Consider the following 23,972-nt stretch of genomic DNA (forward strand, 5'->3'; position numbering starts at 1 on the left):
ATTCCGGCTTAAAATGAAATTCATTGATGCACAGATAAAATTCCTATGTGCTTCTGTAAGAGATAGGTCTTTGTTAAGATAAATCCTGCTGGCTTCAATTCCTTTCTTGTGCTCGATGCAGGTGTATAACGACTGGACATCAATGGTTATCCATAAATATGAGTATTTCCATTCTATATTTACCTCATTCAGTACCATAGTAGTGTCTTGGAGGAACAAGGGTAACTCCCTAACATACGGATTTAAAAAAATGTCCACGTATTTAGATAAATTAGACGTAAGGGAGTCTATCCCTGCGACAATAGGTCTCCCTGGAGGATTAGATAGACACTTATGGATTTTGGGTAGGAAATAAAAAATGGGGGTGGTGGGGTTGGATTGCATTAAAAAGGAGAATTCATCTTTCGTGATGACATCACTTCTCAAACCTTGTAAGAGTAGTGATCTAAGTTCATCTGTAAAAACATCTTTTGGATCGTCAGGTAACATAATATAAGAGTTAGTGTCCCCTAGGAGTCTCTGTGCTTCTTGGACGTATTTGTCCCGATCCATGATAACCAACCCCTCCCCCTTTATCAGCCAGTTTTATCACAAGCTGTTTATTCTTTTGAAGGTGCTTCAGTGCTTCAATCTCTCTGTTGTGGAGATTCTTGTTCAAAACTGGTGTGAGTTCTGTCTCGCATAAGTCTTTCTTCACTAAATCGTAGAATATACTGATATTGCTTCCTTTAGATTCCACTGGATAATACTTGCTTTTTGGTTTAAGTCCAGATTTGGAGTTAGCTTCATAATTAGAAATGATGATGTTCTCTTTTTTCAAAAAATGTCTTTTAAGTGTGAGTTTGCGCACAAATTTATTGAGGTCGATGAATGTGTCAAATTTATTTAGTCCCTCTGAAGGTGCAAATGATAGTCCTTTACTGAGTAATGATTGTTCCAAGTTGGTAAGTTTGTGTGTGGACAGGTTAAACATTCCTTTCTCTCCTGCATTTGTATTCAGAGGTTTCTCTTTTTGGATTCCTTTCCTCCTACCGCCCCGTTTTTCTCTACTTCTGCAAACCTTCTTTTGAGTGGAGAGGCATGTTTGACGTCCTCATAGATTGTGCTCCTGCAAGGGTCTTTTGGTCTTGCTCCTTGTCGTGAGGATAAAAAATCTTGTTCATTGTTGGATCTGAGTCGGTTCAGAGCAGTAAATCTATTGGATGTTCTAATGTGCGGTGTTGCTGGTGAGTCATCTCTCCGTGCAGGTCTCATTCTTTGTGGTACCGTCTTCCACTGGTATCTTTGGTCAGACTTCTGAGGTTTGTCATAAGTCTTAAATGTACTCCAATTTTTTATGTTCCCTTGTTCATAGTCCCTTTTATCTCTGAGAAACTTTTTCTCCTTTCCTCGTATGACTTCCTCTTCGATGTGTTCCAGCTTTTTATTAAGAACATTCTCGTTTTATAAGTTCATTTATTTGAATTTTGTTACCTTGATTTTGAATGTATATATAAAAACAGAAGGTAATAGCGCCCTTTTTGCACCCCTAGCACATATATCTATCTATCTATCTATCTATCTATCTATCTATCTATCTATCTATATATATATATACATACATACATACATACATACATACATACATACACATACATATTCCTGTTATTACAATTTGTTAGGGAATATATATATATAAATATACACACATTTACAAGAGTTCAGACCATGAATGTTATTACCTTAGATATCTAAATGTCTGGTATGTAATTTGTCAGCTATTGCTAATTGAGTTCTCTCCAGTTAAACTAGGTTCCTGGATATTGTCTTTTTGTTTGTCCTGTCTTCAGATAAGACAATGACAATCCAGATTTATTGTCTTCGACAGATACTGGACAACTCTAGAACAATGGGGGTAACCAAAGGTATTTGCCTTCTTCATAGGATTTCAGAGCTTTGCGTAAACAAGGCAGTCTGGTACATTTTCTAGAGTTTCTAGGAGGATAATTTATGTGTGAACTGTAACTAGCTACTAGAAGGATAAATCAGTGTGTGATTTATGCATTATATGGGTAAAATATTGAATATGGCTTTTGATGGCTTTTCCGTGCGATTATAAATACTACCGTAATTACTCATACCCCGCGCTAATACGCAGGACCGCGGGAGCAGTCATACGCAACTTGTGAATATGTGCACACACGGCAGAAAAAGCACGCGCACGGAGGCCATCTGTGTGTAGTTTGTACGTGATGTGTGTACTGCAATATTTTCGACTTCGACAACATCACACAAGGCCGCTGTGACCCAGAAAATGGCCGCCCTCCACCTGCCTTCGCAACCTGGTTGCAGAGGCAGGGTGGCATCCACAAATCAGCAATGTGATCGCATCGCTGCCTGGTATTTGCATGCTGGGGTGCCTTGCCCTCTGCTGCCAATTACAGTTTTGCTAAAATAGCAAAACTACAACTGAAGCTGAATGAGGGCCAATGAGTGAGAGAATGATAATCATGAGTCTAATCTGGAATTTTGAGCAAAACTGCATATCAGGGTGACTTCTGAGCAAGAAGCTGGTAGTACCTGCTTTACTACCTTACTTGCAGTCCTGCCTAAACTGAGAACACAAGGTAAAGGGGAACCTGGGCAGGAGCAAACACTTCAATTAAATATGTTTCTAAAAACATACTTATTTGCAAGGGTGGGATTTACCTCAGCTTTCTGCATTCATATAGATTCACTAGTTTCTAGCAGCCAATCAGCTCCTAACTGCCATGTTACAAGCTGTGTTCGAAAAATGACAGGAGCTGATTGGCTGGTGCGTTATCACCTTCCGCTTATCACTTCTTTATCACTTCTCCAGGCTTAATACATCTGCATCCTTCTGTCACTACCTTGCTTACTCCAGATGCTATGGCTCCTTATTACAACACTGGCTGAGCTGGATACCCACCTTAAAGTAAGATGTTAGGAGGGATCCATGGAGGTAAGCATTCTATTTTCATTCACACAAAGAGCACTTGTTTAGTGCTATCCAGTGTAATCTCACACCCTACATTAACATTTGCCCCTATGTGCTGTAATCAAAGCACATAAGTTGTTCCTAATGCACTAGAAGTGCTAGACCTCCCTCCCTCTCTTACACTCAATACACTTTTTAATAAATTAATTATGATGATGTTGAGATTCTTTTCACCTAATCAACTTACATATTTATTAACATTAACCTTCTCTATGGGTATAATAATTGTCCCCCCTATAAGCACATTTACACCTTCAGAATTTATGTACTGTAAACCCTTTCAGTATAATCATTAATCTCCATCAGCATATTCACCACCACATTCACTTGACATTGAGGTCCTATTCAGCCAAATCATGGTCTGTAGCATCGAATTCCCAACCTTCAGTCAAGGCAGAGGGACACGTTTAGAATCTCTCGGCATTCACCCTGTCTTTGTCCCCTTTATGCACAGCTGCACTGAGCCACATTCCCAGAGTTCATCTAGACATGGTGAAAACAACTGTGGCAGGAACGTTTGCTATCTGTAAGGACTCTGGTGAACCTTCCTTCAAGTGAGGAGGAATTGCCATATTGTGGCCAAGTTATTGTAGTACAGATTCAGCCCACAAGTCAGGTGGCCAGCACTATACTGTACATCCTGCATTCATTGTGGATTTGCTACTGATCTTATGGTTATGATCATATATGCCTTTAGATCATAATTCTGAAGTTATGTTTGAGTCTAGTTTTTATTATGTTTTTTTTAATAACTTTTGGGGCGATACTTCAATGCTATACACACACACACACAAAACCGTTTGCACCTATTTAATTGTTTCTGCCGACGAGCGCGATACCATCATTTCATCTTGCTACCCCAGGGGGTGGTGAGCTGAAATACGTGAAAAGTGATTATTAGTTATTTATTTATTACTAGTTATTTATATAGCGCACATATATTCCGCAGCGCTTTACAGAGAATATTTGGGCATTCACATCAGTCCCTGCCCCAGTGGAGCTTACAATCTATATTCCCTACCACATGTACATGCAGACACATTTACGCTAGGGTTAATTTTTGTTGGGAGCCAAATAACCTACCAGTATATTTTGGGGGGATTGTGGGAGGAAACCGGTGTACCCGGGGGAACCGACACAGTTAGGGTCATGGTGGGAATCGAACCCATGACCTTAGTGCTGTGAGGCAGTAATGCTAACCATTACACCATCCGTACTGATCCATTTGGGCACCCAAATGGGACTTTTTGTGATCACGCCCATTACTTTAGTCGGATTTAGCCACATTAAGTGGCTAAACCTGACTACTATGGGCGCGATCAGCGCGATTATAGGGGTCAATTGAATATCGCCTTGTGGTTTCTTGGCACTTTAGATGGGAGATTGGGCGCGATATATCAATTGAATACTGCCCTTTCTGTAAAATTATTGCTTTATTACCATGTACACATACAGTATTTGAGATAAAACTTAGGCCATATGCAAGGCCAACTTCCATTTTAATTAGACATCTCTACAGTCTTCCTGAGCCATAAAATGGCTAATAGCAGATAACAGCATACTTCATAACATTTCTGACTAAAAAGTAAGACAGCTGCTCTGTATATTTTTATAGTATGCAAATTATAAATGTTACGTCAAAGCTGATTGGTTGCCAAGGGCAACTTCTCCACTGGCTCACTTCTCCACTTTTATCACTGCTTAGTACATCTCCCCCTATGTGCCCCATTTAAGAACTTGACATAACCCCATTCGCACTCACTACAGGGGTTATGTCTTCCTTTCAGTACTCAACAAACAGCAGTGATGCTTACGCCATTAATTGATGACAAGAGTGATACGGCCCACATTGCCGGCTTCATCATTCTGAGCACGGCTAAGTTACCGCCATATGGACAAGTCATACACATGCGCAGACTGGCGTTATGCGTGCACATGGCTCAGCAGCCCCTCATTGGCAGCAGTAGGCTGCCAGCATGAGGGCAGAGGATGCCGTTGTGGAGGGTACAGGTACATCGCTGGAACTCGCTGGTAAGTAATGTTGAATGCCAACTGCATATTCGTTTGTATCACTGCGATACTAAACAATATATGCTGCTGTTAGTAAAATCTATTGGTAAATGGGGCCCTAACTGGGGTATTTATCAAAACTTGGAGAGCGATAAAGTAGAGAGAAATAAAGCACGGACCAATCAGCTCCTAACTCTCATTTTACAGGCTGTGTTTGAAAAATGACAGTTAGGAACTGATTGGTTAGTGCTTTATTTATTTACATGCTTTGATAAATACCCCCCTAAGGCTCTATTAGTAAACAATTAGACAATTACTTTTTTCCAGCATTTTGGCTGGAGAAAAGACATTTTTTGTCTTCTTCCTATTTATATAAAAGAAAAAAGGCAGTTAAATTACAGTTTTCACTGAGTTTTCTCATCTCTTCTCTTATATGTGCATAGGTCTCATTGGAAGATGATCACTTATGACATTTATGGATTTATGGAAATGGAAAATCTACTCTCTCCAACTCTTAATCCAAAAGATAACACCATCTCTACATGGAAACACGCAATTAATGGTACGGACAGATAAAAATAAATTAATAAACAGAAATGAAAAGGAAATTAAAAAAAGAAGTGCCATATATGTAACCCAATGCTTAGTACTGTAAATAAACCCCTTGGAGGGATATAAAGTGGAGAAGTTGCTTAAAGCAACCAATCAGCTTATGTCAGTTATCTACAGTAGCACAGTCTATGGCAGGGGTAGCCAACCCTGGTCCTCGAGAGCTACAAACAGTGAATGTTTTTCAGGTCTCCTCACAGAATCACAAGTTAAGTAATGAGCTCCACCTGTGGCTCTTTTAAAATGTGTCAGTGAGTAATGACTACACCTGTGCAACTGATAGGTGAGCTGGAAAACGTGAACTGTTAGTAGGTCTCGAGGACAAGGGTTGGCTACCCCTGGTCTATGGCATGACATACACTGATTTATTGCTTTTGGGAAACTTCTCCACTTGCTGAGTGTGTCGGGCGCATTGAGCATCAGCTGCTAACATTGAGAGAAGCGCAGCTGTTAACTTCTTTTCTGCGATTGGCTGTGACTGTGGTACTGTATTATGATGTCACAGCCCTCCTCCATGTTAGTGATTGGCTGTGAGTGCGTTACTGTGTTATGATCAGTGCTGAAAGTAGGGTGGTAAGCAGGGCCGGCGCTACCATTAGGCAGCTTCAAGCAGCTGCCTATGGGCGGCAGCCACTAGGGGGCGGCATGCTCCTGCTGAATCGCAGCCCGCAGTCTTATCCTCCCTCCCTCCTCCTTCCTGACTGCAACAGGGGGTGTAAAAGGGGAGTACGGCCAGCCTTCCTACCTGGTTGTACAGCCACTGGGGAGAGAGTCAGCGTGGGAAACGTCCGGGGACTCCTGAGGCGAGGGGTTAAAATGCAGTGTGCCTGGAGGAAGGGTAGTCTCTGGGGCGTGCTGTGACCGGAGGATCTGTGAGGAGCGCTGATCGGCTCCGTTCATCTGAGGCAGACAGCAGAGGCTGAAGTACTGTGTGTAAGCCCCGGAGTGCTCTGGCAGCCTTTGTATCAGTGGCACTGCAGTGACAGCGGGGATTTCCACTGTGAGAGAAAGAGAGAGCATCGGGAGCAGAGATGACCTATGACACTCCTGCCCATATAAGGAGTGTATGGTGGGCAGCTTCAGTGAGGGAATCCCTGACAGGGGAGGGAGAGAAAGCTCCGCAGAGCACAGGGCTTTGCAGTGACCTCAGCACGCCCATATAAGGGAAAGAGCAAGCAGCTGCAAACGGGGAGAGCCTGGAGGAGAGAGCACTGCAGAGTCAGCATCCAGAGGGAGCCCTAATGGGATTCTGGTGTCCATTCCAGAGGAGGATCAACACAAGTAAGCAGGGACACTGCTGGTACTTCTCACACACCACTTAGTGACCTTTATTGGAGGGTACAATTCTTGTTGATGTGACACAGTGCGACCCATTGTCAGCACTAGATTACCCCCTTCACCTAGATTTACCTAGATTACCCCCTTCCTTATGTCACCACCCTGACTGTTAGCAGCAGCAGAGCCTTGTGTCAGCGTGTCCACCAAGTAGTTTTCGACTCCCACAAGCCAGTAACACTTTACCTCAGCCCAACAGTGCCAGGCAGGCAGAAGTGCAGAGGAGGCTGGAGAGGAGAGTATAGAGAAAGAAACTGAAATTAACAGGAAGAGGGGAGGTGGTACAAACCAGAGCCGTAACTACGTGTGTGCCAGGTGTGCCTGGCACACAACGCAGGCGCCCTGAAGGCGCACAGCCAGCAACTATGTCAGCGGCTTGTAATGAGTCAAATTGACTCATTACAAGCCCCCTGTGCTGTGTGCGCCGCCGGAGGAGAAGAGGAGCAGCGTCAGGGGAGGACCCAGAGGAGGAGGAGGAGGGAGGGGGACTGGAGCCGCAGCAGCGCTATGTAATTGGTAGTGGCACCGCAGCAGCAGTTCTTCTACTTCCGCATTGGCAGGCCGGCGCTGCTATGAATGCTGGGATGCACTTCCCTCATCCCAGCATTCACAGCGGCGGGCGGGCAGCCAATGCGGAAGCAGAGGGACTGCTGCAGCGGTGCCACCACCAATTACACTGTGCTGCTGTGGCTACAGTCCCCCTCCCTCCTCCTCCTTCTCCCCTGCCCGGGATCTGCCAGCACCGAGGAACCTGACTGCCTGAGCCAGCGGGGAGAAATGGTAAGTATCTGTCTATCTGTCTGTCTGTGTGTGTCTCTCTCTCTCTCTATCTCTCTATCGACACTGTTTGCCGTAATGTGTAAAAAGGGGGATGCCATCTGCCATAATGTGTAAAAAGGGGGACGCTGTCTGCCATAGTGTGTAAAAAGGGGGACGCTGTCTGCCATAATATGTAAAAAGGGGGATGCTGTCTGCCGTAATGTGTAAAAAGGGGACGCTGTCTGCCGTAATGTGTAAAAAGAGGGATGCTGTCTGCCATATGTAAAAAGGGGGACGCTGTCTGCTGTAATGTGTAAAAAAGGGATGCTGTCTGCCGTAATGTGTAAAAAGGGGGACGCTGTCTGCCGTAATGTGTAAAAAGGGGGACTGTCTGCCGTAATGTGTAAAAGGGGCTCTACCTGGTGTAGTGGTGCTACTGTGCACCGTAATTTGAATAATGGAGACTACTGTGCACTGTAGTATGAATTGGTATTATTTTGTGGCCACACCCCCTTCCCCATGAAACCATACCCCTACATTTTTTGCGTGCCTACGGCGCACTGCCCGTATTTTTCTTTATATTTATTTATAAACAGGAAAGGGGATATGGGGCACAGAATCAATAAATGTATATACACGAAGGGGAGTGACTAGCATTTGCAACTATAATTAAAGAAGGAAACATAATAGGCACTCACTGGGTTTCATGAAAAGAATATATTATATTATAAAAAGATTGGATTCATATATATATATGTTTATATAATACATATATAATGTCGTTTCATTGTTATGTATAATGTGTACCCTGGGAGCCATCAAAGCACACTGCAGGCAGTACTACTGTGTGGCATAACATGGATGTGTTCTACTGTGTGGTTTAATGTAAATGGGCTCTACTGTAGTGTAACGTGAACATGGGACACTACTGTGTGATGAAACATCAATAAGAGGCACTACTGTGATGTAATGTAAATATGGGGGGGTTAGGTTTCAGTTTTGCCTAGGGTGCCGGAAAACCTTGCACCGGCCCTGGTGGTAAGGGGTGGTAAGGAGTACCATTAAGAAATATGGTGGTGATACTCAGTACCACCAGCCCACCACTGGGGCATCATTTTTTAGGGGCATTTTTGAGTGTGGGACATTAAATGGTTTCAGTGGCATAACTGTGTGTGGTATAATATGTAACAGGCATTACAGTGTGTGGTATAATATGTAAGGCATTACGGTGTATGGCATAATGTGTAATAAGCATTACAGTGTGTGGCATAATGTGTAATGGGCATTACGGTGTTTGGCATAATTTTTGTAAGGGGCATTGCAGTGTGTGGTATAATGTTGCCATGCCCCTATTATCATGTAGCCACTCCCCTAGTTTCATGTAACCACACCCCCTCATGACACGTGATCACGCCCATTTTTACTATCAGTACTACTAAGAAAGAATTTCTATTTGTACCACTAGTTATGATGTCACAGCCCTCCTCCATGTCAGTGATTAGCTGTAAGTGTGTTGCTGTGTTATAATGTTCCAGCTCAGCCTCACATACCCATTCTGAGGAGAGGATTATATAATCTATTTCCCACCTGCCAAGGTAAGAAGTGTGACGAAGGGCACACTGACCAAAGTGGGGGATCCACAGAGCTTCTGGGGTATATTCAATTAAAGTCGGATCCATTCCGTCATGCATTTGTCGAAATGGATCCGACAAGGGCTATTCAATGACCATCTCAATCTGGCTTTAAAAAAGTCAAATTGAGATGAGGGAGCTGAGAGGGGGAGACCAGTGGGGAGACAGGGGAGAGAAGCGACTACAGCAGAGCATAGCAGGAGGATGGGGCACCACCGCCAAACCTCACGGCAGCGTCCACCCGGCTCCAGCAAGCGAGACTTCGGACACTGCCGTGAGCGGCGGCTGTGCCACATCCTCCTGCTACGCTGCTATAGCCGCTGCTCTCCCCCGTCACCCTGCGGCTCTCCCCTATATCCCCGTTGGTCTCCCCCCTCTCCTCCTCTCAGCTCCCTCATCTCAATCTGACTTTTTTTAAAGCCGGATTTAGATGGTCGGAAACAGCGCCAAAACCTGTTGGATTTGGCCCCATTTCTGACAGAAGCACGCGGATCGGCAGCTATTCCGCTGACCCACGTGCTTTCTGACAAGTTGAATTCCCAGACTTGACGGATAATAAAGCTGGGGATTGAATAGGTCGGAACCCCTTCCGACCTGAAAAAGTCGAAAACTGCCATCTTTCCGACTTCAATTGAATATTCCCCTCTGCTGGTGCTGCATCTGATGGACATAAAGTATAACACCGACCATTCATACAAAAATAAATGGATGAGGGATGGGGGCCATCTGTTTGGTTTAGATGCAAATATTAAATTCTTAAAATGAGAATGGCCCTCTAACTGAGGTAAATAAAATAAATAATAGCCCAATTAGATTTGACAACATCATTAATATTAGTACACTCTCTGTAGCTAAGGAGCAGCTAATATGGGTGGCCAAGTATTTTCCTGTCATGAAACTTTATATTTCTATTATAATTCGGGTCATAAAATTGCATTTTGCTCTCATTTTACTTGTCATTGCTTTACTTAACCTATAATAGATCTAAATTTGCTTTTATGCACAGATCCTGGTACCCCATTACATGACTGTAGTGTGCAATTTGACTTGCCTGGAATGCCTCTCATCACTGATGTCACATTAGGAGTTGCCATAGTAACCTCTCCAAGAATAGTTATGTGATGCCACCCAGTGAATCAGCTGCTCACTTCTTACCTGTGATTGAAAAAGAATGAACACCGTAGATTATTTGGCCTTCCCTGCAATAGTAAGCAATCAAAGAAAAAATAACACTTTGAAGATAAAATGGGACAACTACCACTACCAATGCCACATGTCACGAGTGAGAAATGGTATGTTTACATATATGATTTTTCTTTTGCATTAACCTCATTTAATAATGTTTGTTTCTCTGAATGATAGATAGATAGATAGATAGATAGATAGATAGATAGATAGATAGATAGATAGATAGATAGATAGATAGATAGATACTATATTACACTGCAAGTATCACTGAGACAATCTCTGTAAAATGCTGCATAGTATGTTGGTACTATATAAGCAAAGTTTATTTTTAATTGCCCATTCATTTCAGTGTGTGTGCTACATGTATAAACTCAATTGAAATAAGTGAGGATAGCTATGTCAGTTTTTGTTTATTAATATTAGCCAGATTGGTGAGTAATGTTATAGTCTTTATAATGTAAGCTTTCAGGAGCAGTGACCTCTTCTCTCATGTGCTTTTACATCTCTTACTTAACCTGTCTTCTTTTCAATACTCCCTTTGACGGCACCAAATCCCTCGGTTTTCTGCCGCCCTGATACTTATTTCAGTGCTGTTTACTGGCGCAGCTATGTTTATATACCCTGTACTTGTCCTATATTGTATTGAACTGTAAGTCACTGTCTTCATGTTTTCCTTCTTTGTTTACTCTGTAATTGGGCGCTGTGGATCCCATGTGGCGCCATATAAATAAAGGATAATAATAATAATAATAATAGTCAGACATTTGATTACCATATTACAGATGTGTATTCCAAATAATCCTGTATGTTTGTTGCCATGTGAATGGGGCCCTCCAACAGAGTTAATTTGCTTTTTATGACATCAATCAACATTATGAAGTCTTGGTTCAGAATCTTTATTGATATATAAATAAAACAATTAATACTTCTGAGGCGCACTGGAGAGATGGGAAAACAAATGCAGAATCATTTGTAACAGCTACAGATATGTCCCCAAGTGTCAGACTATTCTATTTAAAAACTCCACAAACAAACGTTTCCTATTCCTTTCAATAAGCCTATTCCGTTCAGTGAAGTTATTAGCACAACTGTGGAAATAATATTGAAATTAATGGGCACATTTATTTTAATGCTGGTACATCCAAAAGATTTTTTCTCTTTTTCATCTGCCCCATTTTCAGGGCGTGCAGAAGTCAGTGTCTGTGTCCTCAGACACAGAGTTACTCAGATGACCGATGTTCACACAGATGATATGATGTTGCGTCTTTGGACGTCGCAGCAGATCAGTGAATCATACAGGAGGCATCAATTTACACTGGACATCTCCTGCAACATTAGCATATTTTCGCACAGCAGCTGCGTCCAAAGACACAGATCCTGTACTTAACTCCGTCCATCTCTGAATCAGGCCTACAGATCCATATTCACTGGCAGCTTTCAGTTGTGTCAATCCATAGACTCTATAGTACCACAATTACTGAAGTGGGTAGTGTACAGAAAATGCAGTCCAGAACTATTATAAATGTAGCCTAATTTAAATATCAGACAAATCAGTGTTTCTTTCTATCAAGTGTCAGACTGCCAGGCCAAGCCTGGAAATCCTAATGCCTTCTATAGGCCTAGAAAATCCACTAATGTATTAAATAGAGATGAGCGGGTTCAGTTTTACTCGGATTTACTCGGTTCTCAACTCGGCATCTTATTGGCTCACGGATGTCTCTTGTTTTGGATAGTCAATAAGATGCCGTTTTGAGAACCGAGTAAATCCGAGTAAAACCCGAACCCGCTCATCTCTAGTTTTAAATAGGATACATAACAGTTTCTGTAAATACTCATTAAATGTAATGTAACATGTGCAAGTGTTAGTATTTAAAATTTGAATAAAAGCTCAGCTGTATAACCAAACTGATGCCCTTGTGGCCATCATAAACACCAAATACATAGGTAGGTACAGATATCAGAAAAAACAACTTACTGTATTACTCACTGCTGAAAAGAACATTTCTGAACCTTATTTCTATAGCCTATCAATGACCAGCTTAATGTAATTTCTATTTATTTTATCATTTTTATATATTTTGAGCCTAATGCAGATTTTGCACGAATCGGCCCTGCTACCGCAGACGCAGCAAGGGTGCGGGGAGGGGCATTCTCATGTAGGAAATATTCAGTAAGGGCAGATTCATAAAATACAGTCGCTGCCAACCAGCAGTTTTATGGACACACTGTACACATGAAAGGAGACATGCAATTTGTACCATGGAGGTGCAAATACAATACGGTGATGTTGACAGATGGCATTATGACTATGTTTGTCAACTCACAAGCATACCTGACAGCACTGTCGTTATTAAGCACATTTCCACTCATTTCCAATCTATTCTGAACACCTCACAATATTATTTTTAGTCCTAAAATTTGCACCAAGGTCGCTGGATGACTAAGCTACGTGATCCAAGTGGGCGGCACAAACACCTGGCCAGTCTAGGAGTGGCACTGCAGTGTCAGACAGGATGGCACTTAAAAAAATAGTCCCCAAACAGAACATGATGCAAAGATAAATAAAATAAAAAAAGAGGTGAAAGATGGAATTGTCCTTGGGCCCGGCCCACCCACCCACCCTTATGCACCCACCCTTATGTTGTATAAACAGGACATGCACACTTTAACAAACCCATCATTTCAGCGACAGGATCTGCCACACGACTGTGGCTGAAATGCCTGGTTGGTTTGGGCCCCCACCAAAAAAGAAGCAATCAATCTCTCCTTGCACAAACTGGCTCTACAGAGGCAAGATGTCCACCTCATCATCATCGTCCGATTCATCACCCCTTTCACTGTGTACATCCCGCTCCTCACAGAGTATTAATTCGTCCCCACTGGAATCCACCATCACAGGTCCCTGTGTACTTTCTGGAGGCAATTGCTGGTAAATGTCTCCATGGAGGAATTGATTATAATTCATTTTGATGAACATTATCTTCTCCATATTTTCTGGAAGCAACCTCCTACGCCGATCGCTGACAAGGTGAGCGGCTGCACTAAACACTCTTTCGGAGTACACACTGGAGGGGGGGCAACTTAGGTAAAATAAAGCCAGTTTGTGCAAGGGCCTCCAAATTGCCTCTTTTTCCTGCCAGTATACGTACGGACTGTCTGACATGCCTACAGTGATGCTGTCACTCATATAATCCTCTACCATTCTTTCAATGGTGACAGAATCATATGCAGTGACAGTAGACGACATGTCAGTAATCATTGGCAGGTTCTTAAGTCCGGACCAGATGTCAGTTTTTGCTCCTGACTGCCTTGCATCACCGCCAGCGGGTGGTTTTGGAAATTTTATCCTTTTCCTGGCAGCTCCAGTGGCGGTAGAAAATGAAGGAGGAGCTGTTGGCGGGTCATGTTCTCACCAGCAGGTCTTTGAACATCTGCAGACTTGTGTCTGCCAGAAAGAGAGATACAACGTAGGCTTTAAACCTAGGATCGAGCATTGTGGCCAAAATGTAGTGCTCTGATTTCAACAGATTGACCACCCGTGAATCCTGGTTAAGCGAATGAAGGGCTCCATCCACAAGTACCACATGCCTAGCGGAATCGCTCTGTTTTAGCTCCTCCTTCAATCTCTCCAGCCGCTTCTGCAAAAGCCTGATGAGGGGAATGACCTGACTTAGGCTGGCAGTGTCTGAACTGACTTCAAGTGTGGCAAGTTCAAAGGGTTGGAGAACCTAGCACAACGTGGAAATCATTCTCCATTGCGCTTGAGTCAGGTGCATTCCCCCTCCTTTGCCTATATCGTAGGCAGATGTATAGGCTTGAATGGCCTTTTGCTGCTCCTCCATCCTCTGAAGCATATAGAGGGTTGAATTCCACCTCGTTACCACCTCTTGCTTCAGCTGATGGCAGGGCATTTTCAGGAGTGTTTTCTGGTGCTACAGTCTTCGGCACGCGGTGACTAAATGCCGAAAGTGGGCCGCAATTATTCAGGCCACCGACAACATCTCTTGCACGCCCCTGTCATTTTTTAAAAGATTCTGCACCACCAAATTCATTGTATGTGCAAAACATGGGACGTGCTGGAATTTGCCCACATGTAATGCACGCACAATATTGGTGGCGTTGTCCGATGTCACAAATCCCCAGGAGAGTCCAATTGGGGTAAGCCAATCTGCGATGATGTTCTTCAGTTTCCGTAAGAGGTTGCCAGCTGTGTGCCTCTTATGGAAAGCGGTGATACAAAGCATAGCCTGCCTAGGAACGAGTTGGCGTTTGCGAGATGCTGCTACTGGTGCCGCTGCTGCTGCTGTTGTTGCTGCGGGAGGCAATACATCTACCCAGTGGGCTGTCACAGTCATATAGTCCTTAGTCTGGACATTGGGTACAACTGCATTTTTAGGACACTGGTGACTCTTTTTCTGACGTCTGTGTTCATTCTCGGTATCACCTGCCTAGAGAAGTGGAACCTAGATGGTATTTGGTACCGGGGACACACTACCACAAGCAATTCTCTAAGTCCCTGTGAACTAACGGCGGATACCGGATGCACGTCTAACACCAACATAGTTGTCAAGTCCTGAGTTATCCGCTTTGCAACAGGATGACTGCTGTGATATTTCATCTTCCTCGCAAAGGACTGTTGGACAGTCAGTTGCTTACTGGAAGTAGTACTAGTGGTCTTCCGACTTCCCCTCTGGGATGACGATCGACTCCCAGCAGCAGCAACAGCAGTGCCAGCAGCAGTAGGCGTTACACTCAAGGATCCATCGGAGGAACCCCAGTTAGGAGAGGGCCTGTCAGACTTGCTAGTGACATGGTTTGCAGGACTATTGGCGTTCCTGTCTAAGGAGGAAATTAACATTGAGGGAGTTGGTGGTGTGGTTTGCAGGAGCTTGGTTACAAGAGGAAGGGATTTAGTTGTCAATGCACTGCTTCCGCTGTCACCCAAAGTTTTTGAACTTGTCAATGACTTCTGATGAATGCGCTCCAGGTGACGTATAAGGGAGGATGCTCCTAGGTGGTTAACGTCCTTACCCCTACTTATTACAGCTTGACAAAGGCAACACACAGCTTGACACCAGTTGTCCGCATTTCTGTTGAAACAATTCCACACCAAAGAGGTGATTTTGTTTTTGCATTTTGACCAGGCATGTCAATGGCCTTAATCATCCCACGGACAACAGGTGTTTCCCCGGGTGCCTGACTTAAACAAACCACCTCACCATCAGAATCCTCCTTGTCAATTTCCTCCTCAGCGCCAGCAACACCCATATCCTCATCCTGGTGTACTTCAACAGTGACATCTTCAATTTGAATATCAGGAACTGGACTGTGGGTGCTCCTTCCAGCACTTGCAGGAGGCGTGCAAATGGTGGAAGGAGCCACCTCTTCCCGTCCAGTGTTGGGAAGGTCAGGCATCGCAACCGACACAATTGGACTCTCCTTGGGGATTTGTGATTTAGAAGAATGCACAGTTCTTTGCTGTGCTTTTGCCAGCTTAACGCTTTTCATTTTTCTAGCGGGAGGATGAGTGCTTCCATCCTCATGTGAAGCTGAACCACTAGCCATGAACATAGGCCAGGGCCTCAGCCGTTCCTTGCCACTCCGTGTCGTAAATGGCATATTGGCAAGTTTACGCTTCTCCTCAGATGCTTTTAATTTAGATTTTGGGTCATTTTACTGAACTTTTGTTTTTTGGATTTTACATGCTCTCTACTATGACATTGGGCATCGGCCTTGGCAGATAACATTGATGGCATTGAATCGTCTCTGCCATGACTAGTGGCAGCAGCTTCAGCACTAGGTGGAAGTGGATCTTGATCTTTCCCTATTTTGCCCTTTAAATTTCTGTTCTCCATTTTTTAATGTGTGGAATTATATGCTAGTAATATATCTGGAATTAGACAGCAGTAATGTCTGGAATTAGATACCACTAGATAGATACCAGATACCACTGTGACTGGAATGATGATGAACTATGCACAGTGACAGGACACTACCACCGCACCCTACAGCAGCAAGATGCAGCACAAGACACTGGACTTTTAGTAATGTACTGTAGTATACTGGTCACCACAATGCAGCACAAGACAATGAGTAGTGATACTAAGCACTGATGAGGATACTAGAACTGACACTGTGTAGCGAGAACAGCACTGGACAATTGTACTGTAGTATATTGGTCAGTCACCACAATGCAGCACAAGACAATGAGTAGTGATACTGAGCACTGATGAGGATACTAGAACTGACACTCGGCAGCGAGAACAGCACTGGACTATTGTACTGTAGTATACTGGTCACCACAATGCAGCACAAGACAATGAGTAGTGATACTGAGCACTGATGAGGATACTAGAACTTACACTGTGTAGCGAGAACAGCACTGGACTATTGTACTGTAGTATACTGGTCACCACAATGCAGCACAAGACAATGAGTAGTGATACTGAGCACTGATGAGAATACTAGAAATTACACTGGGCAGCGAGAACAGCACTGGACTATTGTACTGCAGTATACTGGTCACCACAATCCAGCACAAGACAATGAGTAGTGATACTGAGCACTGATGAGGATACTAGAACTGACACTGGGCAGCGAGAACAGCACTGGACTATTGTACTGTAGTATACTGGTCACCACAATGCAGCACAAGACAATGAGTAGTGATACTGAGCACTGATGAGGATACTAGAACTGACACTCGGCAGCAAGAACAGCACTGGACTATTGTACTGTAGTATACTGGTCACCACAATGCAGCACAAGACAATGAGTAGTGATACTGAGCACTGATGAGGATACTAGAACTGACACTGGGCAGCGAGAACAGCACTGGACTATTGTACTGTAGTGTACTGGTCACCACAATGCAGCACAAGACAATGAGTAGTGATACTGAGCACTGATGAGGATACTAGAACTGACACTGGGCAGCGAGAACAGCACTGGACTATTATACTGTAGTATACTGGTCACCACAATGCAGCACAAGACAATGAGTAGTGATACTGAGCAATGATGAGGATACTAGAACTGACACTCGGCAGCAAGAACAGCACTGGACTATTGTACTGTAGTATACTGGTCACCACAATGCAGCACAAGACAATGAGTAGTGATACTGAGCACTGATGAGGATACTAGAACTGACACTGGGCAGCGAGAACAGCACTGGACTATTGTACTGCAGTATACTGGTCACCACAATGCAGCACAAGACAATGAGTAGTGATACTGAGCACTGATGAGGATACTAGAACTGACACTGGGCAGCGAGAACAGCACTGGACTATTGTACTGTAGTATACTGGTCACCACAATGCAGCACAAGACAATGAGTAGTGATACTGAGCACTGATGAGGACTGACACTGGGCAGCGAGAACAGCACTGGACTAATGTACTGTAGTATACTGGTCACCACAATGCAGCACAAGACAATGAGTAGTGATACTGAGCACTGATGAGGTTACTAGAACTGACACTGGGCAGCGAGAACAGCACTGGACTATTGTACTGTAGTATACTGGTCACCACAATGCAGCACAAGACAATGGCCCTCATTCCGAGTTGTTCGCTCGCTAGCTACTTTTAGCAGCATTGCACACGCTAGGCCGCCGCCCTCTGGTAGTGTATCTTAGCATAGCAGAATTGCTAACGAAAGATTAGCAATTCTGCTATTATTAGCAGAATTGCTAACGAAAGCAATTTCCTTGCAGCTTCTGAGTAGCTCCAGCCCTACTCCTAGATTGCGATCACCTCAGTCCGTTTAGTTCCTGGTTTGACGTCACAAACACGCCCTGCGTTCGGCCAGCCACTCCTCCGTTTCTCCAGCCACTCCTGCGTTTTTACCTGGCACGCCTGTGTTTTTTAGCACACTCCATGAAAACGGCCAGTTTCCGCCCAGAAACACCCACTTCCTGTCAATCACACTACGATCAGCAGAGCGATTGAAGAGCTACGTTCGCCCGTGAGTAAAATAGCATAGTTTTGTGTAAAATTGCGTAGCGCGTGCGCCCTGCTGTGCATATGCATGTGCAGAACTGCCGGATTTTAGCCTATTAGCAATTCTGCTAAAATTAGCAGCGAGCGAACAACTCAGAATGAGGGCCAATGAGTAGTGATACTGAGCACTGATGAGGATACTAGAACTGACACTGGGCAGCGAGAACAGCACTGGACTATTGTACTGTAGTATACTGGTCACCACAATGCAGCACAAGACAATGAGTAGTGATACTTAGCACTGATGAGGATACTAGAACTGACACTGGGCAGCGAGAACAGCACTGGACTATTGTACTGTAGTATACTGGTCACCACAATGCAGCACAAGACAATGAGTAGTGATACTGAGCACTGATGAGGACTGACACTGGGCAGCGAGAACAGCACTGGACTAATGTACTGTAGTATACTGGTCACCACAATGCAGCACAAGACAATAAGTAGTGATACTGAGCAATGGTGAGGATACTAGAACTGACACTGGGCAGCGAGAACAGCACTGGACTATTGTACTGTAGTATACTGGTCACCACAATGCAGCACAAGACAATGGCCCTCATTCCGAGTTGTTCGCTCGCTAGCTACTTTTAGCAGCATTGCACACGCTAGGCCGCCGCCATCTGGTAGTGTATCTTAGCATAGCAGAATTGCTAACGAAAGATTAGCAATTCTGCTATTATTAGCAGAATTGCTAACGAAAGCAATTTCCTTGCAGCTTCTGAGTAGCTCCAGCCCTACTCCTAGATTGCGATCACCTCAGTCCGTTTAGTTCCTGGTTTGACGTCACAAACACACCCTGCGTTCGGCCAGCCACTCCTCCGTTTCTCCAGCCACTCCTGCGTTTTTACCTGGCACGCCTGTGTTTTTTAGCACACTCCCTGAAAACGGCCAGTTTCCGCCCAGAAACACCCACTTTCTGTCAATCACACTACGATCAGCAGAGCGATTGAAGAGCTACGTTCGCCCGTGAGTAAAATAGCATAGTTTTGTGTAAAATTGCTTAGCGCGTGCGCCCTGCTGTGCATATGCATGTGCAGAACTGCCGGATTTTAGCCTATTAGCAATTCTGCTAAAATTAGCAGCGAGCGAACAACTCAGAATGAGGGCCAATGAGTAGTGATACTGAGCACTGATGAGGATACTAGAACTGACACTGGGCAGCGAGAACAGCACTGGACTATTGTACTGTAGTATACTGGTCACCACAATGCAGCACAAGACAATGAGTAGTGATACTTAGCACTAATGAGGATACTAGAACTGACACTGGGCAGCGAGAACAGCACTGGACTATTGTACTGTAGTATACTGGTCACCACAATGCAGCACAAGACAATGAGTAGTGATACTGAGCACTGATGAGGACTGACACTGGGCAGCGAGAACAGCACTGGACTAATGTACTGTAGTATACTGGTCACCACAATGCAGCACAAGACAATAAGTAGTGATACTGAGCAATGGTGAGGATACTAGAACTGACACTGGGCAGCGAGAACAGCACTGGACTATTGTACTGTAGTATACTGGTCACCACAATGCAGCACAAGACAATGAGTAGTGACACTGAGCACTGATGAGGATACTAGAACTGACACTCGGCAGCAAGAACAGCACTGGACTATTGTACTGTAGTATACTGGTCACCACAATGCAGCACAAGACAATGAGTAGTGATACTGAGCACTGATGAGGATACAAGAACTGACACTCGGCAGCGAGAACAGCACTGGACTATTGTACTGTAGTATACTGGTCACCACAATGCAGCACAAGACAATGAGTAGTGATACTGAGCACTGATGAGGATACTAGAACTGACACTGGGCAACGAGATGCAGCACTGGACTATTGTACTGTAGTATACTGGTCACCACAATGCAGCACAAGACAATGAGCACTGATCCTGAGCACTGATGAGGATACTAGAACTGACACTGAGCAGCGAGATGCAGCACTGGACTATTGTACTGTAGTATACTGGTCACCAGAATGCAGCACAGATACTAAGTGCTGATATTGAGCTAATCCACGTGGAGTTCGGGGGGTTCCGTTCTCCGAGAACCGAACCCGCTCATCTCTAATTATTATTATTATTATTATTCTCTTTTGTAAAGAAATACAGTACACACACAATTTACCCATTGAGTCATTACATATATGAATTTATCTTGGCTATGACCTTCCACATATGTCTCTTTGACTTTGCACATTTCTCACTATGTTTTCTCTGACGTCCTAGTGGATGCTGGGAACTCCGAAAGGACCATGGGGAATAGCGGCTCCGCAGGAGACTGGGCACAAAAGTAAAAGCTTTAGGACTAGCTGGTGTGCACTGGCTCCTCCCCCTATGACCCTCCTCCAAGCCTCAGTTAGATTTTTGTGCCCGAACGAGAAGGGTGCAATCTAGGTGGCTCTCCTGAGCTGCTTAGAGTAAAAGTTTAAATTAGGTTTTTTATTTTCAGTGAGTCCTGCTGGCAACAGGCTCACTGCATCGAGGGACTAAGGGGAGAAGAAGCGAACTCACCTGCGTGCAGAGTGGATTGGGCTTCTTAGGCTACTGGACATTAGCTCCAGAGGGACGATCACAGGCCCAGCCATGGATGGGTCCCAGAGCCGCGCCGCCGTCCCCCTTACAGAGCCAGAAGAGCAGAAGAGGTCCGGAAAATTGGCGGCAGAAGACGTCCTGTCTTCAATAAGGTAGCGCACAGCACCGCAGCTGTGCGCCATTGCTCTCAGCACACTTCACACTCCGGTCACTGAGGGTGCAGGGCGCTGGGGGGGGGGCACCCTGAGACGCAATAAAAATACCTTAGATGGCAAAAAATACATCACATATAGCTCCTGGGCTATATGGATGCATTTAACCCCTGCCAGAATACATCGAAAAACGGGAGATAAGGCCGCCGATAAGGGGGCGGAGCCTATCTCCTCAGCACACTGGCGCCATTTTCCCTCACAGCTCCGTTGGAGGGAAGCTCCCTGGCTCTCCCCTGCAGTCACTACACTACAGAAAGGGTTAAAAAAGAGAGGGGGGGGCACTGATTACGCGCAGTATTAAAGATACAGCAGCTATAAGGGGAAAAACACTTATATAAGGTTATCCCTGTATATATATATAGCGCTCTGGTGTGTGCTGGCAAACTCTCCCTCTGTCTCCCCAAAGGGCTAGTGGGGTCCTGTCCTCTATCAGAGCATTCCCTGTGTGTGTGCTGTATGTCGGTACGTTTGTGTCGACATGTATGAGGAGAAAAATGATGTGGAGACGGAGCAGATTGCCTGTAATAGTGATGTCACCCCCTAGGGGGTCGACACCTGAGTGGATGAACTGTTGGAAGGAATTACGTGACAGTGTCAGCTCTGTATAAAAGACAGTGGTTGACATGAGACAGCCGGCTACTCAGCTTGTGCCTGTCCAGACGTCTCATAGGCCGTCAGGGGCTCTAAAGCGCCCGTTACCTCAGATGGCAGATATAGACGCCGACACGGATACTGACTCCAGTGTCGACGGTGAAGAGACAAATGTGACTTCCAGTAGGGCCACACGTTACATGATTGAGGCAATGAAAAATGTTTTACACATTTCTGATAATACGAGTACCACCAAAAAGGGGTATTATGTTCGGTGAGGAAAAACTACCTGTAGTTTTCCTGAATCTGAGAAATTAAATGAGGTGTGTGATGATGCGTGGGTTTCCCCCGATAACAACTGATAATTTCTAAAATGTTATTGGCATTATATCCTTTCCCGCCAGAGGTTAGGGTGCGTTGGGAAACACCCCCTAGGGTGGATAAAGCGCTCACACGCTTGTAAGGGCTCTACCCTCTCCTGAGATGGCCGCCCTTAAGGATCCTGCTGATAGAAAGCAGGAGGGTATCCTAAAATGTATTTACACACATACTGGTGTTATACTGCGACCAGCAATCGCCTCAGCCTGGATGTGCAGTGCTGGGTTGGCGTGGTCGGATTCCCTGACTGAAAATATTGATACCCTAGATAGGGACAGTATATTTTTGCCTATAGAGCATTTAAAAGATGCATTTCTATATATGCGTGATGCACAGCGGAATATTTGCCGACTGGCATCAAGTCTAAGTGCGTTGTCCATTTCTACCAGTAGAGGGTTATGGACACGACAGTGGTCAGGTGATGCGTATTTCAAACGGCATTTGGAAGTATTGCCTTATTAAGGGGAGGAGTTATTTGGGGTCGGTCTTTCAGACCTGGTGGCCACGGCAACAGCTGGGAAATCCACGTTTGTACCCCAGGTCGCCTCTCAACATGAGAAGACGCCGTATTATCAGGCGCAGTCTTTTCGTGGACAAGCGGGCAAAAGGTTCCTCATTTCTGCCCCGTGACAAGGCTGCAGAAATCAGCCAGTTCCCAGGAACAGAAACCCTCTCCCGCCTCTGCCAAGCCCTCAGTATGACGCTGGGGCTTTACAAGCAGAATCAGGCACGGTGGGGGCCCGTCTCAATGAATTTCAGCGCGCAGTGGGCTCACTCGCAAGTAGACCCTTGGATCCTTCAGGTATCTCAGGGGTACAAATTGGAATTCGAGACGTCTCCCCCTCGCCGTTTCCTAAAGTCGGCTTTACCGAGGTCTCCTTCTGACAGGGAGACAGTTTTGGAAGCCATTCACAAGCTGTATTCCCAGCAGGTGATAATCAAGGTACCCCTCCTGCAACAGGGAACGGGGTAGTATTCCACACTGTTGTGGTACCGAAGCCGGACGGCTCGGTGAGACCGATTCTAAATCTAAAATCTTTGAACACTTACATACAGAGGTTCAAATTCAAGATTGAGTCACTCAGAGCAGTGATTGCGAACCTGGAAGAAGGGGACTACATGATGTCTCGGGACATCAAGGATGCTTACCTTCATGTCCAAATTTACCCTTCTCACCAAGGGTACCTCAGGTTTATGGTACAGAACTGTCACTATCAGTTCAGACGCTGCCGTATGGATGGTCCACGGCACCCCGGGTCTTTACCAAGGTAATGGCCGAAATGATGATATTCCTTCGAAGGAAGGGAATTTTAGTTATCCCTTACTTGGACGATTCCCTGATAAGGGTAAGATCCAGGGAACAGTTGGAGGTCGGTGTAGCACTATCTCAGGTAGTGTTGCGGCAGCACGATTGGATTCTCAATATTCCAAAATCGCAGCTGGTTCCGACGACTCGTCTTCTGTTCCTAGGGATGATCCTGGACACAGTCCAGAAAAAGGTGTTTCTCCCGGAGGAGAAAGCCAGGGAGTGATCCGAGCTAGTCAGGAACTTCCTAAAACCGAGCCAAGTCTCAGTGCATCAATGCACAAGGGTTCTGGAAAAAATGGTGGCTTCCTACGAAGCAATCCCATTCGGCAGATTCCACGCAAGAACTTTCTAGTGGGACCTGCTGGACAAATGGTCCGGGTCGCATCTTCAGATGC

General features: G+C 44.9%; 1 protein-coding gene across 3 annotated transcripts in view; it reads left to right on the forward strand.

Annotated features, from left to right (window-relative positions):
- Positions 1-6,809: 6,809 nt before the first annotated feature.
- Positions 6,810-23,972, forward strand: part of CFAP97D1 (CFAP97 domain containing 1) — a 146,675-nt gene continuing 129,512 nt past the window's right edge. Inside the window, exons 1-2 of one of the 3 annotated variants that reach the window (XM_063963571.1) lie at positions 6,810-6,898; positions 10,349-10,634. In XM_063963571.1, coding sequence (XP_063819641.1) covers positions 10,514-10,634 — 121 coding nt within the window. In that variant the 5' untranslated portion in view covers positions 6,810-6,898; positions 10,349-10,513. Of the gene's footprint in view, positions 6,899-9,218; positions 9,307-10,348; positions 10,635-23,972 lie in introns of those variants that run through there. The other 2 variants (XM_063963572.1, XM_063963570.1) reach the window with 2 other exon arrangements.

Source organism: Pseudophryne corroboree, chromosome 3, assembly GCF_028390025.1.
Source record: "Pseudophryne corroboree isolate aPseCor3 chromosome 3, aPseCor3.hap2, whole genome shotgun sequence".
NCBI classification, from domain to species: domain Eukaryota; kingdom Metazoa; phylum Chordata; class Amphibia; order Anura; family Myobatrachidae; genus Pseudophryne; species Pseudophryne corroboree.